The sequence below is a fragment of the Tiliqua scincoides genome, chromosome 4, assembly GCF_035046505.1.
Source record: "Tiliqua scincoides isolate rTilSci1 chromosome 4, rTilSci1.hap2, whole genome shotgun sequence".
In the NCBI taxonomy this organism is placed as follows: domain Eukaryota; kingdom Metazoa; phylum Chordata; class Lepidosauria; order Squamata; family Scincidae; genus Tiliqua; species Tiliqua scincoides.
Window position 1 is genome coordinate 148,698,165 of NC_089824.1, and position 27,533 is coordinate 148,725,697.

At 40.1% G+C, this 27,533-nt stretch overlaps 1 protein-coding gene across 2 annotated transcripts in view; it reads right to left on the reverse strand.

Moving 5' to 3' along the window:
- Positions 1-335: 335 nt before the first annotated feature.
- Positions 336-27,533, reverse strand: part of MIER1 (MIER1 transcriptional regulator) — a 49,124-nt gene continuing 21,926 nt past the window's right edge. For both annotated transcript variants that reach the window (XM_066625260.1, XM_066625261.1), the window contains exons 4-13: positions 24,993-25,139; positions 20,361-20,481; positions 17,054-17,118; positions 16,056-16,128; positions 11,434-11,585; positions 9,989-10,070; positions 7,772-7,866; positions 4,924-5,051; positions 3,686-3,825; positions 336-3,310 (exon numbers count right to left, since the gene is read on the reverse strand). In XM_066625260.1, the coding sequence (XP_066481357.1) occupies positions 2,985-3,310; positions 3,686-3,825; positions 4,924-5,051; positions 7,772-7,866; positions 9,989-10,070; positions 11,434-11,585; positions 16,056-16,128; positions 17,054-17,118; positions 20,361-20,481; positions 24,993-25,139 (1,329 nt within the window). In that variant the 3' untranslated portion in view covers positions 336-2,984. The remainder of the gene's footprint in view (positions 3,311-3,685; positions 3,826-4,923; positions 5,052-7,771; positions 7,867-9,988; positions 10,071-11,433; positions 11,586-16,055; positions 16,129-17,053; positions 17,119-20,360; positions 20,482-24,992; positions 25,140-27,533) is intronic.

Genomic DNA, 27,533 nt, shown 5'->3' on the forward strand with positions numbered 1-27,533 from the left:
CAGGTTGAACAGGTGAGCTACCCTGGAGGTGGGGTCCAGCAGGACTGCGGGGCAGAACCAGGGCCATTTGAGGAAAGAAGGGGAGAATTAGCTAAAAGTGGGCATAATTCTCCAGGTGGAGCTTGGACTGGGAATCTGGCAGAACACCTACATATGGCAAGTGTAAGATTGTGTTAATACTACATATTGTCCAAAAACCCCATATCCCATTGCTAAGCAGGGCTCCATGAACCTAACCAATTTATGATTCTCAGAACACACAAGTTCCACTTAAATACTCAACCATTGTATTTATATAAGCAATATATTTAAAAAAATACTTTAATAAGCTTTTCCAGAATTGCAGACAGGGAGCTAGGGAGGGGACACAGGGATTACCAACAGTGCAAAAGTATTATGTGAAAAATTTATAAAAACTAATTTGCAAACTTTTAGATTTCTTTCAAAATATCACTTTAAACCCTTTTATAAAGCCCAACAGTCAGATCTGTTGAATTGAAGGTTTGATTCAGACTGCACGCAATGCACTTCATGGATCAGGACACAATGTCCAGCTGGACACAACAGTGCTTAAAAATATACATTACAAGTACTATACACAAGCTGCACTGACTTTTCAATTCAATTCGGAAGTGGACGTTTTCATTTTTCCAAATTGCACTGAAAGTTCCTTGAACAGGTTACTATATTACTAGAATTTTAAATAGTACTACTAGTGCAATGTCTTATCAAGTTATAGTGGCTGCATTTTAAAGAACATGAATAAAATATTGTATAAACTACATAAACAAAATGCACATTACAATTAAATACTTAGAGAACGGCTGAGCATTACATATTGATTACGGAATGTCAAGACTTTTCTTAGGCATACCATTAAAGGTAAGAATAAAAGACCAAAGTAAAATTTCTGAAAATGTACACAGTGCTATATTTTACTTACAAGCCTGAGAACAATATACTTATAAACTTTTCCTATGAACTGTTTTGCAAGCATTTCCAACTTGCAAATTATATAAGGAACAGAAAAATAGGTCTTCCATCAAAGTGGCAAAGATTGCTAAAAGCATTGCTCTGCCTTGTTCCAAAACACTTTCTAAAGATAATCTTTGATATGAGGCTAGGAAAACTTTGGATTCCCGTATTAACAAACTGGGATTTGTCAACCATGGCACCTCCAGAAAGCAGTGCGGTTTACAAGAGTAAGGATTCAATCTATAAATCTGCAAATTATGCCTACTTAGATATACTGCTAGTGAGCTGTAGACAGAATAAATATTAGCCCTGTAATGTTAAATCACAGAATTCACCCAAAATGTTTCAGGAGAAAGCAGAGGGCTAAATTTATCATTAACTAACTCCAGTGATGTCTACAATGAAATTATGTCACAATGGCCTAAAAGTCTGTTTAGGGTGCATAATTAAAGACCAAACACTGCTGAAAGACAGCACATTTTGTCAAGTTGTCACAATAATCAGACCAACTTGAAACTGTGGTCAACTTTTAAAGCAAGCCTCGAGACAGTTAATTGGTTAGAACTATTGTACAGATTAGCCTGATGCAACACACATACACAAATAATGCTTCCTTTACATGGCATCAAGGGACTGACTCTGTAAACCTCCATCATGGCCATAATCCAAATCCTTTGGTGGATGGGAACCATGGCTATTAGGAATATTCCCACCACACTGGCAAGGATTTTCTTTAAAAAGAAAAAAGGTTACCAGCCCTTATGGTACCTCATATACATGTGCATATTCATACATATATGCAGTAATAACTATTCACAAAGACTCCTCTGCTTCCTGAGAAGCAGCAAGCAGCATGAATCCCAGTGGATTCCTTGGATGCAAGATCAGGCCCCAAATATGAACTGTGCATTTGTTCCTCATCAAGGCAGCCAGAATTATTTGACCCATTTCCTAAATGTACTGTGCTCACTGAAATGTAAAAATTAACAAATGAGTAATGTAATGTCTGACCTTGACTAATAGGTTTAGCAACATTAAAGCATTTAGCTGATTTGTTTGTCTTCTCATAAAAATAAATCTAAAAAGAATTATAAAAGAACATTTGTGCAATCAAAGCATCGCGCTAAATGCCAAGATTCTAAGTCACTATTTCTCTCAAGTTAGAATGAAAATTTTGATTTTCATAATTGGCTAAGATTTTAAATATTTAAATTTTATACCACTTTCTGAAACAGAACTTCAATAAAAAAGCTATAGCAAAATAAAAAGAAGCTGACAGACTCCTCATAAGTTCAACTCTCTCATAAAAGTTTACCATACTGTACAAGTTATGAAAATTACACACTTGTTTTTAGAAAAGACAGCTCAATCAAGACTTAAGTATTGTAAAAATCTTTCAAAGGCTACAAAGAATCTGGAAAAATACAGAATGTATTTCTTATACCCAGATAAGAATATGGAAAGACATCACTGATGTCAACAATTTTACATAAACAAACCTGACTTGGTTTATTTTTAAATATTTCTATACTTATATATATATAAAAATAGTCTTTCACATATAAAACTTTCAGGATTTATAGGCATTCCTTATCCATCTGATATTGCTTCTCTTCCTGTAGACTGAAAAAAAACTCAATAGCTATTCACTTCACCTGTATGAATTCTTGAACATATGACAATTTGATTTTACGAACTTGAAACAACATTCCAGATTATACTTTTTACAATAGTTTAGTGCTGTGAAAATAATTTGCAGAGAACTGCATGCATCACAGACTAAGCAAGAAGCAGTGGTTTTCAATAAAATTTCCTCCCCATCCACTGCAACTACATCTCAGGGGGGGAAAGCCTATTATAACTTCTATCAGTATGGACTGGAAAAGCAACCAAAATATATTTCAAAACCTCAGTAGATCATATTAATGGATTTGAATCTGCAAGGTAACCTATCAACCCTGAAAATTTCAGACACCACAGAAATTACTTGAAGGAACAAAGCCAAACATTCAGTCATCTACAGCCTCCTGTTCTTCAAACTTTCCATGGGCCACTGCTTCTTGAAAAATATCTGAGGAACCTGGACTCTCCTTTCCATTGCTGTTGACTCTTCTTCTCTTTGCAGGCCTTTCACTTTTTTCTTCTAAATCATTTTCATTCCTTACATTTGAATGAGTGTCTTTAGAATGATTGGAAAGGTTTTCGGATTCATAACCATTTGTATCAAAATCCACAAGAGACTTTTTTTTGCCAGTTGTTGGTCCATTTATGTGCAATCCTTCAACTTTTGCTTCTTCTTTAATCGATAATTCACCTGGTCCATTAGTGGATACACCTACATTTGGGGAAGAGAAGAGTAACATGAAGAGAAGCCAATGTTTTGCAACACATCTCTAGAACTTAACACTAGTTGGTGTATAAAAGTTTTGCAAATGAACTTTCATCATGAAACCTAACAGTGTACATAAATAAAATGCAGATTCAAGAGTCCTTTTCAATACTGGTTTGTGCATTTTAGGAGTTGCCAAACCTGTAACACAAACTCGAGGTTGAAAAAAAATGTTTGAAGAGTATAATCACTACCATCATCTTTGCTCACAAAGACAACAAATACCCCATGTCATGACATTACTGGAGGGAGATTCTGAAAAATAGTTTAAGCTTAGAGATCTGGCACTGAGAATTCAGAGGAAACAGAAATTTTAGCTACCATTTTGATTACTGTTGCTGGTTGTGCTGTCCTCTCTCTCCGAATGGCTAGTGCTGCTGTTAGATGTTGTGGGTGGAGGGGAGGGAGCCCGGCTGGATGCAGCACTTTCACTTTCATCTAAGAGACGATCCATGTAATCCCTTAACAAATACACAAAAATTTGCTCAAAGGAAAGAATACCACTCATGAAGAAATATTAATGATTAACATGTTTCCATAATAAGATGCTCCCCATTTTAACAGATGGCAATTAAATTTACCTTTAACTATTAATCCTAAAATTCAAAGACCCTGTATGACACAAAATCCACTACCTAGTTTGACAATATCTCAGAAGTGGTGCAACTGATTATTTTTTAAATGCAGAACATAGTTTTCCAACTCAGATTTTCATTTTTTGATCTAGGTGGTCTAGAGCAGGGGTGTCCAAACTTTTTGGCAGGAGGGCCACATCATCTCTGATACTGTGTCAGGGGCCGGGAAAAAACAGTTAATTTACATTTCAAATTTGAATAAATTTATATAAATGAATACATTAGAGATAGAGCTTATATCAATGAATGAAGGTCTTGAAATAGCTCATCACCACACTGTGCTAAATAGGCTGACTTAAGGATTGACAGTATCTGCAGCTCTGGGAAGGCAAGACAGACTTCTCAGTGTGAAAGTTAGCACATTAGGAAATGCATTTTTCACTTCTGACTGGGAAACACTGTTTTCAACTGATTACAGACATTCCCCTATATTGAAGGTTTCCATTCTACCCCCTGCCCACAGATACTGAAACTGAGGATATGGCAGAACCCTATATAAGTAGTGCCCCTGGCATCCACTTGGCATGCTACAGGGAGGAGACTAACTGGAGGAAGCAGGACATTTTCTGCTTCTTGTTAATATTTGGTTAGTCTCACTCTAGTATTCAGGCTGGTTGCCTGCACATCCTGTTCTTCAGTTAAGCAAGAATGTTCCTTTGATAACAAGAAACACTTGTGCTTCCATTGCTGCTGAAGAAAATAAAAGGTAATGGGTATAGGGTTCCCCTATATCCGTGATTTCTGTATCTGGGGGGGGGGATAAGAAAGAAGCACCCTCCAATATGAGGGGGAACACTTGTAATGAGTGTGGCGGGACCCCTCCAAATCGGCAGATAAGTGAAACCGTGGATACAGGGGTAGGGGAAACCTGTATTGTGCACAGCAAGATAAGGAAATAAATAGTATGGAAACAGCACAGCTTACGTTACACCAGGATGCAGATTATACTTCTTTTTACCAAATCGCGTCTGTTGAGCAAAGAAGTCATATCGTTCTGACTTTTTCCACATGTAATAAAATGCTACACATTCTCCAACAGATCTTGTTCGTACCTTTGAAAAAATGAGTCATAAAAATACTTATTTTGTTGTCCATGTAAGATTCCAAGATACACAGTAATCTAAGTGGACCTGGTCTGCAGTTTGGGCCATGTGCAAAACAGAATATTTAGGCAATGCCACTTGGCGCTCATCTACTCACAGATGAACAGCAAAAGAACAAAGTGCTTTTATCCCTTCCCCCCCAGGCCACTCCATGCTTGTCCTGATTTTGTAAACCTAGAAAAGGCAACCTAGGTAAGTGCAAGCAGTCTTCTCTAGCAGAAGAGAAATATACAAGTGCTACAGTAACAATTTTCTCTCTCACCTTTGGCTAAATGTCCTGTTTAAAGTAGTGGCTACATGAAAATCTCTAAAATAGCCCTCTACATGCTAAACTCCAGACACAAAAAACCGCAAATGAAACAAATTTTTTTAAAAGAAATGCATTGCTTAACAGCCTATCAAGCTTGCAGGGAAGGAATTCCACCATTGTGGAACTGCGACGGTATACATCACATCATTGTGGAGTTAACTTTCTGGCACAATTGCAGTTACCTAAACCAGTGCATTACAGGTGTAAAATGCTCCCAGAAGTACAGGCTTGTCAGGAGACAGACCACTATAGTCTTCCTCCATTCAAATGACAAAACATCTTATGAACAAGGGCTACTAGGAAGTCTGGTAGGATAAATGGCATGGCCGTGGATAGCAGTTTTTCCACCTACCCCAGACTGGTGAGGGAGGGAAGGTATATTTAGTAAGTTTCAAGCATTAAAAATTGGTCAGTGTTTAATAAAGTAGCACAAGTTCAATCCAATTGCAATCTGGTGTCTTTGCTGGGGGGTGTGAGTATAAATAAAATGCTAGACACAGGGAGGTGGCAGCAAGATGCAAGTATCTTATGGTCTTGTGTGAGCTCCCTGAGGCATCTGTTGAGCAGCCGTGAGATACAGGAAGCTGAACTAGATGGACCCTGGGCCTGATCCAGCAGGGCTCTTCTTATATTAACTGTCACCATCAGTGGAAGACATGCCCCTTCACAGACAAACTGTTCAGCTTCACTTCCTTGCCTGACAGACAGTGGCGTTCCTGAGGAGGGGCAAGGGGGACAAGTGTCCTGGGTGCCAGGCTTGGGGCGGCGGCACTGCACCACTACCCACTACCCCTGCATGAGGGAGCACTCAGTTGGCTTCCTATGGTATCGGCATGCCGTTCTGAGGGCCGAAAACAGTCACTTCTGGTTTCCGGCTGAAAACTGTGATGATTTTTGGCCTTCAGAAGGCCTTATAAGGCCTTCTGAAGCCCAAAGCAGCTTGCTCCCCCCCTGACCCTCAGAACACCTGGGAGGCACGTGGGGAAGCTCCAGCGAGGAATGCCACTGCTGAGAAATCCACAGTGGGAACAACTGTCTAGTAAGCTGTGCCAAATTATAATATCAGCGAACATCAAGGACAACACAGAATGAATTATCTCGGTTCCATGTGAGCGTTATGTTATTTCTATACTTAACATTAGACTTAGCAAGAATCTTTATATGCGGCTTTGACAACCTCTTAGAACTACAAATTGGGATATAAGCATTTTAAGTAAGCTGTAACAGTGGCATCAAGATTAACCATGGTTAAGCCTAATCAAGATCCATGCTTTTCCATGCTTGACACTGGTTGGCAAACCCTGGTTAAGCAAAGAGCTTGGCTGCTGATGTAATGCTTAACCATACTAAGGATAGCAATGAAAATTGAGAAAGAGAATGCAGCATATGACAACTGCAATGACTGCACCATTATAGACCCCTTGGAATGATAAGGACCACAAGTGATGTTTCAGCACCATATCCAGGGAGGGACAAAGGAAGACTGAAAGGAGACTAGGAATGTTAAGAATTGTTTTGATTACTAACATGGAACTATATGGTTCCATACTAATATAGCTCCATGCTAAAATCATTTAAAACAGCCAACTGACACTGATTTTATATTCAAAAATGTCTGGCACTCATTCCTTATACAAAAAGGAATGGAGAACCGTTATGGTAACAGCCCAATATTCCTATAATCCTCCAAATCTGATCAGTACTTGAGTGGGGAAATCACTTGGAAAACATATGTAAGTTGCTCCAAGTACTGAACACACATTATTTCTTCAATTAACTCATAACCCTGTGTACTATACTAACGTATGTTCCACCAAAATAGTGAACACACCTTAGTCTTACAGGGCAATTTGCTATAGAAGGACCCTAAACACAGAGCAGCCACAAATGCTTCTGAATTTCCCAACAATTTGGGTTTTAAGAAAACAGAAGTATACAAATGAGGCTCAAAAGTTCTCGAAAAGAGTTCTGAAAAACAGCTTGTCCTAAAAAGGAGGCATCTTTCTCAATGGATACATAAGCACTATGATTGGCACTAAACAAACTACAATAGTATCTTTTTAACGTCAGTAGACACCTGCACGTGCAGTTCTAAACCAGTGCAAAAAGCACTGAGCCTTATTTGTCCAACTTTCTTGGTAGGAAGACTATGCCAGTCCCAATGTTGTTGAGCAGAAATAACCAGAATATGTCTGCTCCCAAACTACCCTTTTGAAAATGATTTTAATCAAGGGTGCAATGGGGGGGGGGCCCAAATGCTGGAAACAAATAGGAGGAGAAACTAATTTCCTGACTTGCTATAATCCTAGGCACTTAGTGTTTTGCACCATTGGCTTTTATTATTACTCATTTCACTAACCTTGTTTGCTTGAATTAGATGGAAGTCCTTTCCATAAGCCTTTAACCCTTGCTCAAAATTTCTACATTCTTCTTCTGTCCAAACAGACAGCTCCTCTGAATTAAGAAAATATAAAATGCACTATTTTAATTCAAAACTACAAGATGAAAAAGGAAAAAACATATGCTGATTACAATTAACAATTGTAACAATTGTCTAACAATTAACATTTCAAACTGTAGGCTTTGAAAGAGGGCCAACCAAAAGATCAGAGGAGCCATGCTATCTGCCCTATTCACATTTTTAAAAAGGGGATACACAGAAAGGAGTTCATTGTAAAACCACTTCCCTCTAATGCTTTATGCACTTCCCTTGCTTTAAGCATTTTCTCTCCACCTGACTCATGTCCAGTATTGGAAACAGTTGGGAAATACTGCTAAAAGCACTGGAGTGCACCAAGATCATGCAGAAGAGGGGGACAGATTTTGCCTCCTCTAAACATATTCCCCTTTATACAAGGAGTAGACTCCCCCACCACTGTTTTAAATGTGATTGAACCAGACTTGCTAGCACACTTTTAACCCTTACAACCTTTTCTTTGGTATATGACAAGACTTAACTATCTGCCAAAAGGCACTGGATTTCCTATTGTTAATCTTCTAGTACAGCCATTTTTAACCTTTTTCAGCTCATGGCACACCGATAAGGCACTAAAATTGTCAAGGCACACTACCAGTTTTTTACTTACAATTAATTGTTAATATAATTAATACAATTATTACATGACAAAGAAACTCACAAGAAGCTTGGAGCGGAAAGGATATGTGATTGTGAAAAGGATGAAAAATGTTATTAAAATGTTATGCGAGAAAGTGCTGGCGAAGAGAGGTCAGAATGAGCACATAGGAGAGCTGTGGGGTAAGGGGCAATGAAGAGACATGAGAAACAACTACAGGATTCATCTGGTGTGGGGGAGAAGAGAGAACTTGAAGCAAGTGATTCTGAACCTTTGGAAGGTGCGGAGGAGTGAAGGGAGGACAGTAAGAGAGGTGCTGCCTGCAATTATGAGATTTGGGGGGCAATGTGCCTGTGGGAGGGAGTAGGGTGGGGAGAAGTGCCAATTGCCTGCTCCGGTATTTAACAAAAAAAAAGTGTGACCAAAAGTCTAATCCTAGGCATGTCTACTCAGAAGGAAGCCCCATTATAGTCAATGGGGCTTACTTCCAGGTAAGTATGGAGAGGATTGGGGCCCAATGCCCTTCCCCTAAAAGGCAATGCAGGGAGGGTCGCTTTGGGGAGTTGCAGGCAAACTGTGGCAAGGAAAAGGGACTATCCAGGACCCTTTGAGCCAGCCAGTTCTTAGGCTGGTGGCCTCAGCAGACTCACTCGCTTCATACCTGCTTGCCTGCTCCTGACTCCCTCCTTCTCACCACCCGCAGGGACCTCCTCCAAGCTTCTCTGGTCGCCCAATCAGCACGCAGAGGAGGTAAAGACTTAATACCCAATCCTAGGTGTGTCTACTCAGAAGTAAGTTCCATAATAGTCAATGGGGCTTACTCTCAGGTAAATCAGGATCAGGTTGCAGCCTTCGTCTCGCTCAGGAGCAGGAGCAAGCAACAGCAGGAGGTGCAAAGCAGCCGCGACCAGCCCCTTTGCTGGCTGGTTGCTCCTTTTCCTTCTGCTGCACATAAGGCTCAAAGCAGCTGCTTCCCCCATGTGTGTGGCTGCTGGCTGTCTGCTCTGATCTAGCGGCACATCTGAGGCAGCCTCGCGGCACACTATCTTAACGCAGCACAGCAGATGAAAAATGCTGTTCTAGTAGTTAACTACCACTACAGTTTTTTTTACCCAAGATCTTATCCATCTCTACTACAAATGGGAAAACAAGCCAGGGATAGGGGTCTATTTCCACCAAATGCTGCACTTATTCTATCAAGGTGTTCCTCATGCATTTACAGAATAGAACAAAAACCAAGAACCAATATGAGAGAGTTTCATGTGCTACATGGCCACTATAAGAAAACAACAACACCCCAACTAACTGCATACCCTAGAACTCAGAGGAGGAGGAAGACTTTCAATGCTAAACTGACAGGATTTCAAGATCCATAAAAACAAAAGCTAAAAATCATTGGATAGAAGATAAATACATATCTAAGTGACCTTAATGTAACAAAAAGTTGGAAACTGCTTAAATAGTAGTTTGTTATAACTAGAATATAAATAGAATACATCTACCTCGGGCTGCTTTTACATTAAACCTTAATCTTCTTAGTGCCTCTTCTGTGTCAAAACTGCATTTCACCAATTCATACAATGCCTGAGAAAGAGGGAAGAAATACAGATTTGCTTCAACTGTTTATTACACCATTAAGAATATTTATATTCTGTACTGCTTTTTAAGAGAACTTATTTGAGATCCATTATTTGAGTCAATTATTTCCTTTGCAAGTTAACAAGGCAGACTTGCAACAAATGTCACATCTGCCCAACCTTAATCAAACCAGTCAAATCCCTTCACTCCCAGTGCTCTGTTACCCATCCCATGTGACTTTCAACATTCTACGGCTCCTGAGAGGGATCACACAGCATGCTTAGTCAATATTAGGACTTTGGAACACTTTTCTTTATTCTTTGCTGACAAACCTATTCACTTCTGCATACATTGGGAATCCTCCAAGTATGCGAAAGCCACTATGTTCATGGATGGTTCCTTTTCACATACAAATGACAGCAAATTCAGGTGAATGAATGCCTGCTACACATAGACCAGCATTTCTCAAACTGTGGGTCAGGACCCACTAAGTGGGTTGTGAGCCAATTTCAGGTGGGTCACATAGTACCTAGCTCAGCCGCCACTGAAAATACAGGGTACAGAGCTGCTGGGCAGGGTGGGCTCCTGGTGGCAGAGAGGCATGATACTTTGCCCTGGATAGATGGGAAGATGGAATGCTGGAAAGGGAGTGGGGCTGTGTGGTGGGAGGAGGATCTCAAGGCTACATTCTGCATTGGCTTCAGAACTGGAATGTTTGAATTCCGAGCTATGCAAAATTACAGCACGACTGCACTGTGCAATGGGACCTTTGGCTTGATCACAGTTTAAGTTTGAAGCCTAAACTGCTGGTGTCACTTCCAGCCATGACTTCACTTCCAGATTAATAACGTCACTTCTGGTGGGTCCCAACGTACTGTCATTCTAAAAAAGTTGGTCCCAGAGCTAAAAAGTTTGAGAACTGCCAATATAGACAATATGGTCCCACAACTAAATGTTCCATCACCCCAACTCTAAGTTGTTTATCCCAAGCTGACAGAGGCTTAAGCTGCCACTTCTTTCCCCTACCCAGTGTTCTGTTGGCTGTTTTCCAACTGCCATCTCAACATTCTGGCTCCTGTGGCATTCAATTACAGCAGGCAGTTTTTGAGTTTTTACATCTCCCTTTGAGTAAGCTCCAGCAGACTTCATGGGGCTTTCTTCACAATAAATTTTCCTTCAGTCATGTTAGGTTACTGGACTCACTCCAATCCCCCATCACATTTTTATCATCTTCCTTCCCAAACTTTCCAGCACACTTCAAATGTATTGTAATGTTGAAAACAACATCCCTTCTCCGACTTGCCCTGCCTGTTTCTGGGCAGGAAATGAGTATTCCAATGCACTGTGAGCCATAAGAAGTTTGACATACCTGTTCATTGTCTTTAATATGAGATCCTTCAGGAATCGCATCTATTCCTCTCTCATCACCTGTTCTTCTGGAGGCTTCATTAAGGAATTCAATCACTTTCTCTTCAGTCAAGTGATCAGGATTCCATAGCAGTTGGTCATCATTTTCATACACTGAATGAGAAATCAAAATATTACACACTAGCATGATACCCATGCTTTGCTATGGTATTTAACTACTTTAACTCCATTTTGACATCAATAAACTTTGCTTGCAATGAGTAACTTAAATTTAGCACAACTACCCCATGTCAGGCAACATTATTATTGAAAGTCATGGCTCCATCAAATTTTTTGGTTTAAGAAATTATTTTTGTATTTTGAACTGGTTTTGTACTCATGCTTCACAAAGACATTCACAAAACAAAAGGAAAACGAATTAAGAAAAAGTACATGTAGTTTGAATAAAGCGAAGCATGTTGATGCAGAAAAACGAGGAAGTGAAATTCAAAATATAATATTTGATAAAGAAATAACAGAAGACTGTAGTGAAAAAATATCACAAAAAATAGCTATGACCTTTTGTTCTCTACTTAAGGACCTCTTTGTAGACCACATGATTGGTTCTCCCTTCAGGTGCTAGGATCACTAGGCTTCGGGGTGAACTCACTCTGAAGCAGGCCACATAGAACTGCCCAAGGGAGAAGCAGCCCTCTCTGAAGTTAATCCCTGCTTTCACTTACAGCAACGGCCCCTAGGACTTGATGTCATAGCAAAGGAGACCTTGTGCCACACAACTCTCAAGCCAGCATCCCTCCCTGACTCTCGTCTCATTGGAACACAGGGATAAGCAGAACAATGCCTCCTGTGAAGGATGCTTGACTGCACCACACAACTCTCCTCTCACTGGAACAGATGGATAAGAAGAGCAAGGGCACAATGCACACGTTCTCAGGAAACAGGCTTGTCAAAACCTTGTGGTAGCCGAACTTCATATTGAGCCAGAAATTCACTTCCCTCTACTATTCAGAGTAAACACTAAAATGACTCTTATTTTTCTTTTATTTTACTGTTACTACCCTTTGCCATACTGAATTAAAAAGAGTTAAGCTAAAAGAGCCGGTCGACCTAGACTCAGTTCCCATGCAGGCCACAGGTATCTCTCAGGCAGTAGCACAGGGGAAAAAACCAGCCAGGCCTATGTAGCAGGAAAGGTTCTACAATCTGCCCTCCCCAATTTAGATTCACCCCTTTAGAGCTTGATTAGGGTGAAATCCTGAATTATGTTTTTAAGCATTTGTATGGGTAACTTTCGTAAGCAAAAACCAAGTAGATACCTCACATTTTACCCCTTTTCACTTCCCTAGTGGTCAAATTTCTAAAAATCTGTTAGTGGGTCCTTACATTACGGAAAGAATATACTCCCCAAATTTCATGTTTCTAGGTCCAGGGGTTTGGACTGGGAATTGATGAGTCAGTGTTTTTGTACACCGCAGGCACCCATCTATAAGTCAATCCCACAGATAAGTTAACGGCAGGTTTTTGTGCCAAAATCATGGAATTTTCTATGACCCTCAGATAAGTCAGGGGTTAAACTTAAGGGGGGTCTCCAACTATAGTTTTGTCTGATTTTACCTGAGGCCAGATCCTGAAAAATAACCTACCACTAATTGTTACCTAAGAACTGTACAGTCTCTAATTTATTAAAAATATAGTAAAAGATCATTACATTTTTATCCTTTAACTTTTTAAATTCTGGTATTCACAAGCATTTTGTAAACACTATCAGAGTAAGTGCATTGTAAACAACATACCAGTAGAACAGTAGTTCCCAATCTGGGGTACATGTACCCTCAGGGGCACTTGACAGGACCTTTAGGAGTGCTTGAAAAAGAATGGAAAAATGGCAGAAAAAAGCAAGTAGTGCTCCAGAATGCCTTGCAGGGCCAGCAAAGCAGGAAGGGAGGTAGCTAGTTGCCTACGAAAGCCCCACTAATAGCTAATTTTTGGTGATCAATTCATGTATCTATCAGTGATTGAAAACCAACATAGTAAAAAAGCTGAAACATAATATGGAAAGGGATCAATCACCAAGAATCTCTCAGGACACTTCTGGTGCAAAACAGTGCAAAGGCAGAGTCTTCAGTTCTTCAAACAGATAAAAAGATAAAATACTGTGATGAATACATGAAGTATGGGTTTACATATGGAGGAAATAAGGGCTTATATTATTAATTACAAACATTTAGCTAATATGAGGGGTACAATTTATGGAAATGGGCTACCAAGGAATACACAAGTGAAAAAGGTTGGGAACAACTGCAGGAGAACCATTAATCAAATCCTTCTAAAACAGACCTCTGCAAAATGCAAGCATTTGCAAAATGGTTGCAGCAGGTTCTGTAAATTTAGAGGAGGAGGCTGGCTTCAATTCAATGGAATTCAGGGGAAGTCTCAAGAGCAGCGAAAAGGTTAACTTTGGCTACACCTTTCCAGCCTTGATTGCCTCTAATCTCTGCATTGCCTGTGCCCCTTGAAAAGCAACTTCTCCAGAGTTGAAAAGCTCTGCCCCGAGTGACCTCCATGAGGTGATTACACAGGCCAACACACATTTTGCTTCCTTAAACGTAACAATTCCTAGATATATTTGGGGCGCTGATTCAAAAAATGGCATATGTTTTGCCCTATCACGTCTACTTTCAGAGATACAGTATAGCCTCATTAGTGAATGGTTCAAGCAGCTTCCTTATGAGGAAGCCAAGGTGTATGCTTCCTCATGAGGAAAGTGCTTGAACTTTTAAGGAAGCAAAATGTGTGTTGGCCTGTGTAATTAACTGAGTTAAAAAAAACCCAACAATGAACTTGTCAATAGAACTAAGGCAAGCATGCACACAAGGGAACTAAATGACAAGGAAGCACCAGTTTCATTTTAGACTTAGGGATTTAGATTTTAGATCTGGAACTACTATGGAACCAGGCACTGATTTAGACTGAAGTCCACTTGCAACCCAAACACAGTGGATTTTGGTTTTTAAAATGAAAAAGGGTTGTATCCAAAGACAGGGTCCTGATAGGGCTATTGTGAGCCTAAGTTTCGCACTGCATGAGGAGTTCTAGCTTTGCTTAAAACATTTTCTCCACGCCCATTTGGGTAGCTCCAACTCAAACTGCACTTGCAGTTCTGATAACTTTTCTGACAGCCAGCTTCCACCAGCTTCTGTCCTTGGGGGACATTTACTGCTACATTCTAGAACAGTGTTCTTCAACCTTGGGGTCGGAATCCAAATGGTGTCATGAAGCCTCAGTTGTGGGGTCGTAGCAACTTACAGGAACAAAATAGGTTGAAGAATTAGAACACCGCCAGGTGAAGGGGAAGGTGTCCAGTCTTGCTCAGGTTCTTAGCAACTGTGCTAAAATGGCTTTTACCAGTGCCAGGTTTCAGGTAACCTTTTCTGCTCTCTCTAATAAGAATATTTGGTTACAGTTAACAGTGCTGGGAGGGCGTAACAAGGGTGGGGAGTGGCAGATAGGCACCGGGGGTGGGGTGGGATTGATGATAAGTTCCCAGTCTCATTATTTATTGGGGTCATGCTACAAAAAAGGCTGAAGACCACTGTTCTAGAGGGAATAAATGAGTGGCAGAAGAGAAAAACTGCAGTTGGTCTTTGGTGCAAGCATGTTATTAGAAAATGATGCAAAGAAAGACTTGTGTTAGAGAGTATTGCCTCTCATTACCAGGCATTGAGATTGCTGACATCAGTGTCTGCATCCAGAAGTGTTTTAGTTCAACTACATAACATATCAAGCTTGAAAGGATTTAGGGGTAGATGGAGTAGACTCTGTTTTGGTCCAACTCTTGAGTAATGTGATTTTAAACGACACAGACCTAAATGGGAAGTTTGCAACAAGATAAACGGCACAAATTGGTTGCAGTAGTTCCAACAATTATGATCTCTTCAGGATTTGTGAAAATTTCCACAGTGCATGGCAAAAATCTCCAGAAACTGTTTTCTACTATTAAAACTGGCAGTCTTGTGGTAGTGAATCTTAGAAGTACAGCAATGATTGGCAGAATGTTAAGTGATCTCAGAGCATATCTGTGGCTAAGGAAGAGCAGAAAGTTTAGCTCCTGGAAATGGGCAACTAAGTTCTGTGATTTGGTACGGATGAGAAACTGCAGGCAAAAAATAATACATTTTTGCTCACCGCCCATAACAATATAACAGTGATAGTACGAGTATTTCCTACACAGATATTTTCCAGTAACAAAGATAAAAATTATCTAGTACAGTACATCTTAGGCCCAGTTCTTAGAACCACTTCAATAAGATCAAGTCACCAGAAGATAGGTAAAAGTTGTTACCACCGTAACACCTTCTAAGAATTGCTAGAGTTTACTACATTAAATGTGGAGCTGAAAATGGTAAATTCATAGTGGTAAATTCTTTCCCAAGTAAATTACCTTATCTGTCCAGTCTTTTAAATTGAATCAGATCACTTCAATTTGTGATTCAATTTGATTAAACTGAATCAAGTAACTTCAGTAACATTAACAGGTATTGTTAAATAATGTTTATCTACAGTATTGCTTACAGTATTACAGTATATCAACAAAGTAGTTAAACAGTTTACATTAAAGTTTACCTCTCTCATTCTCTTTGTATTTAGATATACCAACTGGAATTTCAGCTTGAAACATGGAGCCCACCATGATTTCCTGTTTTGAGGAAAAATTATCAAATTCAGCATCCCTTTGTAATCATGAATCAAGCTCACCAATAACCAGAAATGAAACAGTCAGTGGAAACAAAATAATTTTTTTTAAAACCCACTATTTAGGGTAAAATTGGCATAATAGGGCAAGGCATTTAAATAAATGGCATATATGTATAGTATAACCAATTATGCGGGCTTATGTGACATGAATGCATCCACAGTTTGCATTCTAAAATATACAGTTTGATGTCAAAATATCAATTGCTTTAATTTTCTAGTTTCTCACTTCAATTAGATAAATTGAGTTAGGGAATAACAGCTGCAAACTTAACCATCAGCCGCAATTCTTTCTTAAATGTCTCAGAAATATTCAACATGTGGTTTCCAGAACTTGGCTGGATAAACAGAAAAGGGGAAGTGAAGTTTCAAAACTATCTGCATATGACCAAATTGAATATGCCACCAACAAGATTATGTTGCAAAGTACAACTGATAATAGGTCAATATGTTATATGTTCAATGGCTACTAAAAAAGCTTTTCCACATAGCAAAAAAGGAACAGGTTTATTTTATTTAATTCACAGTTATGAGGTTTGTAGGATCTGCAGTCTCAATTTAGCATTCTGAGCATTTCAGCTGTCTTTAAAATATTTGTAGTTCTCCTAAATGTGAAGAAGCTTGATGAGGCGATATGGACTCTAAACACAAGCTCTCAGACTGAACATTTGAGGTTCACATTTCCAGAACTTTTATCATCACTCCCACTGGCTGAAATTTCAGCTAGCAAGAGGGAACTTTGAGCAGTCTATTAATACTCAGGAATGCTTTCCTGAAAATATTCCCTTTTTTGAACTAATGTGCACAAGTGCGTTTGTATAATACAACAAATACATGAACATAGTATTTCAGAAAACCTAAACATTTACCTTTTTCCAGTCTTCTGAAGGAATATAATCTTCGTCTTCTTCAGATTCCTCTTCTATTTCACTATCTATACAAAAAATGTAACTATGATTTAAAAAAGATAGCTACCCTGAATTGCATTCCTCCAAATAATGTATATCCTAGATACAAATTTCTTAAAGTCAAATCTGGTTGGTTAATTTGAGCATTGAGCTATGATGTCACAACCAACTGTTATGTGACTAGATGTGGCAGGAAGCTATTGAAAAATAACACTGAGAACTGTAACAAGTAAGGAGAATTTCCAATTTAAAAACCTTCATCTCATATATTAATATTATCTGCCAATTATTCATTGCTGAAACATTTATTTATAAGGCTATATGCTGAACAAAGAATGGATGCATCCTGATAATCAGAGAAAAAGCAAAAACGTTTAATTTTGTCATGAGCAAAGAAATTAATGGGGTTCTTGAACTTCAGAAGCCATCATTGTTGAAGCCATCATTATCAATAGTTTCATAGTGAATAATAGTGAGCTTAAAAGAAAATGGTTCTGGGGTTACAAACAGTTTTATTATACCTCTGTGCGCGTGCTCTGACACCCCAGCAAACTTACAAAGGTGGTATGGGATATTTAAAATTTGAGGAAACGCAGCAACATTCTATACATCTGTCAGATACCACACGAACTACTACCTTGAGATAATTCACAGTTTCAACATTAGACCATGCTACTTTCCTTTCAATGACTTTGTCAAATGTTTGAGATATGTTTTTGTTTACTTGTACTTTCGTTTATGCCAGTAACCTCTTAATAAATGGAACAGCAAGGTATTTCTTTTGACCTAGAGACACTGCAAAAAAATTGAGATACTAAGGGTGCCATGAACAGAAAAAGTCTGGGAGCCTCTGCTCTAAGCGATGTCACTAGAGAAACACTGTAGTCAAGATCAAAATGACAGCAGAAATGAGGACATAGTCAAAGAAATCTTTAACTATAACAAATAGTTATTTTGGTTTATATTGTATAGAAATCAAACAGACTACGTAAAAGCTATTATACTTAAGGCAATCGTAACAGAAAAATTCTAGAACAAAAAACGTTTGGGGAAAATGAGAAACAGGTATCTGCACATAGGGTACCAGTGGTTGGATAGAAAAGCAAGAGTCACATGACCTTGGCCAGTGGTAACACAAAAGTATGTCTTTCAGGTCTGCGTATGCACATATATAAATGCTTTATGAAGTATTATCAAAGCACATCATTCAGTTCTATGTACAAGCCACCACAAGTGTCTCATCTCCAAAAATACATTTGTAAAACAGAAACCACAAGTGACATACAAAGGCAAAGATTCACTTGTTGAAATGTACTTCTTCTAGATGGAGCCTGTGGCTCCTTATGGCAGTGGTTCTCAAACTCGGGCACTGCAACGCCCCAGCCAGAGAGCCCTGGCCTTTGCCCCCTTAAGTGGTGGGGAAGGGGGGAGACAGCAACATGATCACCAGAATAGTGTCGCTGTTGAGGGGCACAGGGAGTTGTCTGGACTCACCACAGCCTACAGCAGCCTTCCAGGGGTGCAGGGAGCGCCGTGCCGGCCAGTGTAGATGATGATCGCGACCCACTTCTGGTTCGCAGTTGCTAAACCGGAAGTGGGTCGCGATCATTATTTTGACTGTCTCCACATGTTGGGGAGCCCTGCCGAGGCTGACAAGGGGTTCCCAGCACCCAAGAAGGTTGCTTCAGACTGCGGTGAGTCCAGGCAAGCCCCTGCACCCCACAACAGCAACACAATTCTGGAGATCATGTTGCTGCCTCCCCCTCAAGAATTTACTCAAACTCCCTGAATGTTTGAAAACTGTTTCCTTATGGTAATGAAGTCAGGAAACCCAAAACTAGGGCTGCATCTTTGGGGTAACATTGATCTTAAGATACAATCAGCATTTTTGCTTACACTTGTTTCTAGATAAGCAAAACAGAGCTGAGATAAGCAGGTAGCATAACCTAGTGGAAAAAAGGTTAATGAACATAGCACTCAACAAATTCAGGTCACCAGGGTGAATAAAGATTTTGTTGTGGTGCTTAAGAAATGGTTGAGTTTTTTTCAAAAGGGAAAAAAGAACTGAAAAGAAAAAAGAAAAAAGAGTCTGCTAAAAAAGCAGATGGTCAGATTTTTTTCTTCAAAAAAGAGGAAAAACAACTGATTAGGTGAGAAGGCAGGTCGCCAAAGGGAGATCGGATTTTTTTTTAATTCATCAAATAATTTTTTTAAAAAAGCAAAAAGGTTTGTGTTTGGGCAGAGAAGTCAAGTATCAAGGGAGAAGAATGCTCAGGATTGCGTTTTTCAAAATAAAAAAGATTTTAAAAGGTGTGATTGGATGGGAATGTAGAGTGCAGTGTCAGCTCCAATAAACTGAGGAAAAGTGATTGGGGGAGATTTCAGTTCAAATACATTTTTCTGGCTCCTAAACTTTGGGGCTGATTCCTAGAACTAAAGCAAGTTTGCCAGGCCCTGAATTAACATCCACATAGTAGAAACACAACTGAATACAATTGTGATAATGAGAGTTTCATTTTCTTTATCCAAGAATAAGCTATGTGCACCCCAGTATACAAGAAGGTATCTAATTTCCTGCAAGTCAGTTAAGGTCATGCTAATTCCCGGTGTACCTGTGTCTAACTGGTAATCAACTCTTTTGATGACAATTTTTATCAGTGGTGTGGTTTGCAGGAGCTCAAGTGAATATCATATTGTGGTTGAGTCAGAATCTAAAGAAGCGTACAAAGTTTTATCTTTACTTCAATCTTATGCCAAACAGCATTTTCCCCTGTACTGCAAGATCCCCTTAAATTAGGCAACTTAAAAACAGTTTGAAATATGGCAAGGACTGGAAGTGGAAGATTTAAAAGTTCCACTGTACATGCACAATCCTTCTTGACACTTAAAAGGGATTGCTGCCTTTGTCCCTGACCAAATCTGCCCACAGTTCTACATACAGATGTTTGGCTTTCTGGTGTTTTTTTTCCTGCCTCATATTAATGGATATCTTATATCTCCTTCCAATCTAAGGAATCACCATGTGTACATCAAATATGCAACATGGCCCCAAATCTTAAATTTTCATAATGTTTTCAGCCCTCATGAGTGTCTAAGAAAGACTGTTTAGAGACTAGAGATGGAGTAGAAAAAATGTCCATAATTTGCACAGCTTACAACCCATAACTATAGCATACAACCTCTTCCCCAAACCTTCAATTCTAGCATTTACTAAAGAATGAAATTACAAAAATCAGTAAATAACCAATTAGCAGTTTTAAACACATACTTGCATCAAAGTATTTACACCGACGAGGGCGAATGATCTCCTGTGCAACAGATGGTGCTGGGTCATCATTGGAGGACTGCGTTTCATCCTCTTGCCCTGATGAATCCTTTATGGCTTCCTCCTTACAGGCAACAAAACAAAGACAGCAGTTACCAATATAAGCCCAAAGTTTTCTTACTGCTTGCTCTGCAGGGGACAAAAAGCTCTGCAGAGAATTATTAAGAACGCGCAGCACATCATCAACCTTCATCTACCAGCTTTGGAGGACATCTATGTATCTCGCTGTCTGCAGAAGTCACACAGTATTCTGAGAGACCCCTTCCATCCGGCTCATAAGTTCTTTGAACTCTTGCCTTCGGGTAGACAATACAGAACTATTAGAGCACGCACCACACGATTCCTGAACAGTTTTTATCCCACAGCCATAACTACGTTGAATAAGGCAATATAGTTGTTACCATGCGCCTGGGCATTATGGTCTGTTATACTGTTTTTATATTATGATGCATATTGTATAGAATGTGTGGGTGAGTGTGTAGAGTGTGATTGTTGGAATTGTAGTACATATTTATGCTTGGATCTCAAAGGTGCATAAATTTCGTTGTGCTGTAGCACAATGACAATAAAGTTACTACTACTACTACTACTACTACTACTACTACTACAGAAGTTTCACTGGCACAGAGCAACATTCTGCATATGACAAAACAGAATAAGGGGAGACTTGTTAATATTTAAAGCCAGTTTTAGAGACTGTGACACAAGATTGTCATCCATTACATCGTTGCCTATGAAATATATTTCTGCAGTTATGAACACTAAAGACACACAAAATTCTTTCATAATACTACAACCTGAAGACATCCAATGAAACCAATTAGCAGGAAACTCAGGATATAGTAGCACTGAACACAAAAATTTATGAAATTCATTGTCATAAGATGTGGTGATGATTGTTAGTTTAGGTGTGTTTAAAGTGAATTAGATAAAAGGTGACAATTCATGATGGATATATGCCACCTCCAGGTTCAGAGGCAATACACAATACAGTATTCAAGATAGTAATATACATGCCATTACAGGGCTTTGCAGAAGTACCAGACTGGCCACAAACTGGGAAATGGGAAGTTAAATTAGACAGACATTTGATCCATCTATCTTGAAACATAACTTATTTAGATTCTGTGCAAGACAAAATGCCACAGCATAGCGAGAAGCAGAAGACCTTAGTGATTACTTAATCACTAAGAGTGCTTCAGGACAATTGTAATACCTATGAAGTTTGCCAAAGCTTTTGCAATTTCTGATAAAGAAGTAGGTCTACAGCTCAGTATCAGAGAAAATGCCTTGCATGTACAAAGTCCCAGGTTCAATCCAGGACACCTCTAGATAAGACTAGGAAAGACCCTGGGCTGAATTCTGCTGCCAATCAATATAAACACTACAGGACTGGATGCAGAAATGGTCAGTATTAGTCAACTTCCTATGTTACTACAAAATATTCAGAAGAACTTTGAAAGACTGAAATTGGAGTCTGTCACAAACCTTAAATAAAAGCAAATGAAATCTGAAGGAAAGTTATGGAAAGAAAAAAATCTGAATATCAATTTATACCCAGAAGTTATTTATTTCTATTATGACCCCTTACTGCGAGAAGTGGCAATAAAATTTTCTAAATGAATAAAGCTACTAAAAATATAATTCTATAAGGAAACTTTATAGAGCAGTAAAGAAGGTCATGGAGCAAATCAGAAGGGGCACCATGTTTTAGTTAGTAGGCCAAATTCTGGGGGTAGAATACTATGAATAGCTCTCTGTTACAGTACAGTAGCTACCATCCCATGTTGGTGGACTTGGTTTCCGTGGTTCTCAAATCCCCCCCCCCACATTCATGACTCAGCTATTGCTGTTTGCAAGTGCTTTGTTTGCAAAGTGATACTAACAGAAAGCAGTCACCAGAGAAAGCTTTTTGGAAAAGGGAGCAGACAACAAGAATGCTAGACTCTTTAGCTGCTAGAGCTGAGGTATTCAATCTGTGCGTCCCACCTCCTTAGGGAGGCGTGGCTAGCCTCCAGGGGCATCGCCAGGCATCTCCGGTAGAGGGGTTGGGCTGGGCTGCTCTGCTCACTGCCTGCGGACTTGCTGCTTTTCTGCAGCTGTGAACGTGGTGGGTGGGGCAGCATGAGGCTGGGAGGGCTGCGAAACATGCTGGGGGGAGATGGGAGAGAAGGCTGGCTGGGCAGGCAGAGGTGCCACTTCTCAGCATGGAGCTCACTCCATGTGTAACCTTGCCCCAAGGATTACATTTCCCAGTGTGCCCCTCGCCCTGGGCATCCTGGGATTGATCAAGGCTGGAGGAGAGAAGAGTTCGGAGGTGCTGCATCTCATCAGCACAGGGGCGCTCCTGGCAGGCTTCAAAACAGGAGGGAAGAGTAAGTCCTCCACTTGGGGAGCCCAGCCTGCTCTTAGTGTCCAAATGCCCCAGCCTGCATCCCTCCATCTTGCCTGGGGGAACAGGGGTGGCATCTGCATGTTGGGTGTATGTGTGTGAACAGCCCCCATCTACTTTGGGGTGAGTTGTAACCTTGCTGGGTGTGGCTGCAATCCTTTCCACACTTTCCTGGGAGTAAGCCCCATTGACTCAAATGGGGCTTACTTCTGAGTAGACCTTCATAGGCTTGGGGTCTGTGTCAGCTTAACCCAGGAACTTCACCTTTCTGTTTTTCCTCCCCCTCCAAAAAAGAGAAAAAAGCCACTCTTGATGGCTTTGTCTCCAAAAATTGATTAAAAATTAAAATCCCCATTCCTTTTTAGCCATTCCCCTTTTTCCTCCTGCCTCCTTTTGGGGGGGGGGTACTTTGTTGGCTGCTATTGTAAGACAAAAGACACAATCCTAGCTAGGTCTGTTCAGAAGTAAGTCCTATTGTGTTCAATGTACTTACTCCCAGGAAAGTGGGGTTAGGATTTCAGCCAAACAGTCTCTAGGTCTCAGTTTGCATCAGTTTGCAATTAGCAGATACACACAAAACAAAGTCTTCCGCTTCTGCAAATTCATCACTTCCCCCCTCCCTTTCCAAAACCTTCCAGGTGTGCTGCTAACAAACTCAGAGCACAAGCCTAACCAGGTCTACTGAGAAGTAAGTCCTGTTTTGTTCAATAGGGCTTACTCTCAGGTAAGTGTGGTTAGGATTGCAGCCTCAGAGTGCTGGCAGCCTTGTTTCTAGTGTATAATTAAAACACCTTGATCCCCATTTTGGGGGTAATTGAGGCAAGGTGATGTAATGGGGTGCCATGGCCAAGGGCTACAAGGATCAGGGAAGGCGCGAGTCGGAAAAGTTCTAGGACCACTGCACTAGAGGAACACAAGTGGTAGCAACACTGAGAATGCTAGACTCCGCTTCCAGTTCACTAGTGTTCTTGCTGTCTGCTTCCTTTTCCAAAAAGCTTTCTCTGTTGTCTACTTCCTGTTAGCATCACTTACAACTGAAGCATCTGCAAACAGGCGATTCATGAACGCACCAAAGTTCGCCACTACATGAGGTTTCAGATATTTGCAGTAGTAGTAAAAACATTTCCCCAGCAGATATGAAGTTGATAAAAACAACTATTCCATACCATTCTCTTTGTGATCCATCTTTCACATTGCTGATAATGTCTTCATAAAATGAATTCACATTGCTTTCATGAGAACTACTAGGATATCATTTGCCTCTTAAATAATAGAAAAGCCCTGCTGGATCAGGCCAAAAGCCCATCTAACTCCAGTTTCCACTTCCCACAATGGCCCACCAGCTGCCTTTTGGAAGCCCACAAGCTTACCAGCATGCCTGAGGTGAAATACAAATACACAAAGCAGAGAGCTAAAAAATGAACTGCCCTCTTTACTCTCATAACATACACCTGCTAGAGCAATATCCAAGGTGTCAGTCCTAACAATTAAAGACTGGCATGTTTCATAGCCCTTGTAACCCCAGCTTTTTCTGGGACTGTTCACTCATTACTTGGGCCATGGCCTGCCTGGAAGATAAACCTGGTGATGTTGGAGTTTTATGTTACCTCACCCCACTCTCTTAAGAAGTTATATGACTGACTCAGAAAGAGAAGCCTGAATTGAGGACATCCCACACTCAAACAAAGGATGCTGCCTTAAATAGAGTCAGACCACTCATTCAACTAACTCAGTATTGGCAACAATGAAACCCTGGAAAGGTACTGCTGGTCAGAGAGATACTAGAGACTGAACCTGGGACTTTCAACATGTCCTTTCCCAAACATGAGTTGTACTCTGTTCAGCTGTAGACTCCATTCACTGCTTCATTTACTAGGGAAATGTAAATGGGTACAAGCCTCAGAACCAAGTAATGAGCAAACATTCCCACTATCTTCTGCCTAAACTGGAGCCAAAATAGAAGTAGATTTTTGTGCATGAAAGGACTGTGAACTCAGTTCTGATACTGAAAACAAATTACTAGAATTTTGCACCAAGATGAGCCTTGGGAGTCTTCTAAAAACACAAAACAGATCCCATAAAACTGAAATCTAATCGCCCCCCTTCTAGCTTACTGTGGGTACAGAACAGGAAGACCATACAACAGCACAGAACAGGTTTTCATATTAATAAGCCTAACTCACTTTATTTTCTCCACTACAGCCACTGTTGTTATCATTATCTTCACCCTCACCCTCCTCCTCCTCCTCGTCTTCTTCCTCTTCTGGTAATGGTACAGTACCATCATAGCCATAAAGGCTAAGTAGTTCATGAATTGGCATATCACCTTCCTAAAAAGAATTAAAACCAGAAAACATAAATTAGTTGACCAATCTATAAAGTGTCTTCAGTGAGTCATTTATACATGCGTGGTAATTTGCAGATCTGATCAACAGTGGCAACTACCTGCCTGCCAATTGGAGTGAGGATGTCAGCCTGCACAAATAGTTTTTTCTGATCCAAAGATACTTGCACTTCAGGGTAGGATGAGCCACTGATGCAGTCCAATACAGCAATGGCATCACAAATAACAACACTCCCAGGTCCAAAAAACCCAGAGATGCAGTTATTCCTTCTATTACTTTTGCTTTTCAGGGGACAGAGGGTAAGCATATAAGGCATGTACTGCCTACCTAACTTGACAGAGGTGACAAAGAGGGGGAAGCAACTGGAGCAGAGAGTGTGTAAACTACTCCTTGAGTAACTAATTGCAAGATTGTTCACACAAAGCTTTGATAAGTGTTTGAAAAAAGGGACTATAAATTGGGGAGGTCTCTCCTGAACAAGCAACAAAAGTGTCTTCTCTTCCATCATCCAGTTTAAATATATATATTTGTATGTTAAATCTGCTGTAAACAATTTGGAAAGAGATAGGTTTCTTCTTTCATAACTTTTGACATGAACTGGCTGTTGTGGCTGTAATTCTGCCATAGAATTTGCTATAAGAACGTAGTAATTGAGAAAATATTCCTTCTTTTTTCAAATAGTTAGGCAAACATGAAGAGAGTACAGGTGGGCCATTTTTATCAGCGGGTTCTGAACACATTTGACAAAGTGTGGGTTCCAAACCTGTGCTGGAGGGCCCCACCTGACCTCCTGAACTGAAGTGCCTTCTGGTCATATCCAGGAGGCTTTCTGCAGCCACCCCAGGCCTCAGAACACCTCCCAGAGGTGTTAAAAAGGCATTTCCAGTTTTTGTGCCTTTTTGACAGTTGTAGAAGGCTCTCTCCAGGCCTCAGAACACAACCAGAGGGTACTTCTGGTTATGCTTGGAAGTCCTATTGGACCCCACCAGCGGATTCCATGGTTTTCAGTATCCATTGGGGGGGTGTCTCCAGGAATAGATCCCCAGTGGATACCAAGGGCCAACTGTACCATGTTCCATCAGGATCACTAGCATGTTAGAATACAACATGTCTTCCAATTCTCATGAGTTCCAGAGGTTATCAGATAGTGGTTCAAAATTTTCTGGACCATGTGGGCGATGCTTTCAGAATATTGCAGAATAAATGCAATACACAAGCACCCCGAAATTACATAAATTTGAAATGACATAAGTTGTAAAGTTTGGACAGTGCAGAAAAAGCCATCTGCACTCATCACTAAATGCTCTGCAAAGCATGCCACTTAGCTCTGTAAACTGGGATAGTTCCCTGCATACCCTGTGGTTCCTCTTCATTGAAAGAGCCCACACAGAGGAAGAGGAAAGATCACTGAGCTCCAATCAATGAAGTACAACAAACTTACCCCTTCCTCTTGGTGAACTCTTTAAACAGAAGAGGAAACATGGTGCATGCTGGGAATGACCCCAGATTACAAAGCAAAAAGTGGTGAGCTTTACAGAGTGGCAAATATGGGTGGCTCCTCTTGTATAGTCAAGTTGACTTACATAAAACTCAACTTGCATAAGGATGGTAAGGGTGCTCTGAACAGAACCCTTACATAAGCCCAGGAGTACTTGTATGCACTAGAAGCAGACTGCCTTCTACGATTAATAAAATGATATACAGATTGTCATACAGCCTCAGAGCTACTCTCAGTACTGAACAAGCTACCCACCATAGGAAGAGCCACAAGGTGGGCCGCAAGCCAATTTCAGGTGGGTCACCATTAATTTCAATGTGTATTTTATTTTTAATATATTGGATTCGATGCTACCATGATATGCAACTGCATCTGGGGAAATGCTACAGATCTGCTACTTTTAACAGGTTACTATATATGCTTTTAACAATGATAGTCAATGGAGCTTACTCCTGGGTAAGTGTGGATAGAATTTCAGCCTTTGAGATATTTGGGGAATTTTTTTTAAATCGATCAGCAACTGCTTGGGCGCATTAGTAGTATTCCTTATTTTAAATGATTTTTAAAACTTATACTTGTAAACTATCAATTTACTTGATTTGATTTTATCATATGGGGTGTTAAAAATTTTCCTGCTTGATGTCACTTTGGGCCATGACATCACTTCCAGTGGGTCCCAACAGATTTTCATTCTAAAATGTGGGTCCCAGTACTAACAAGTTTGAAAACCACTGCACTAAGGTCTTGCTTGTACAAGGCTTTCAGAGATTCTAACTTCTTCATGGTCTGCTCTATGAACATCTTGATTCTGCCTGACACTACTGCACTAAGTAGCTGTGCCACTTTCAAGAGACACAGATTTCTCTGTTGCCACATACCAC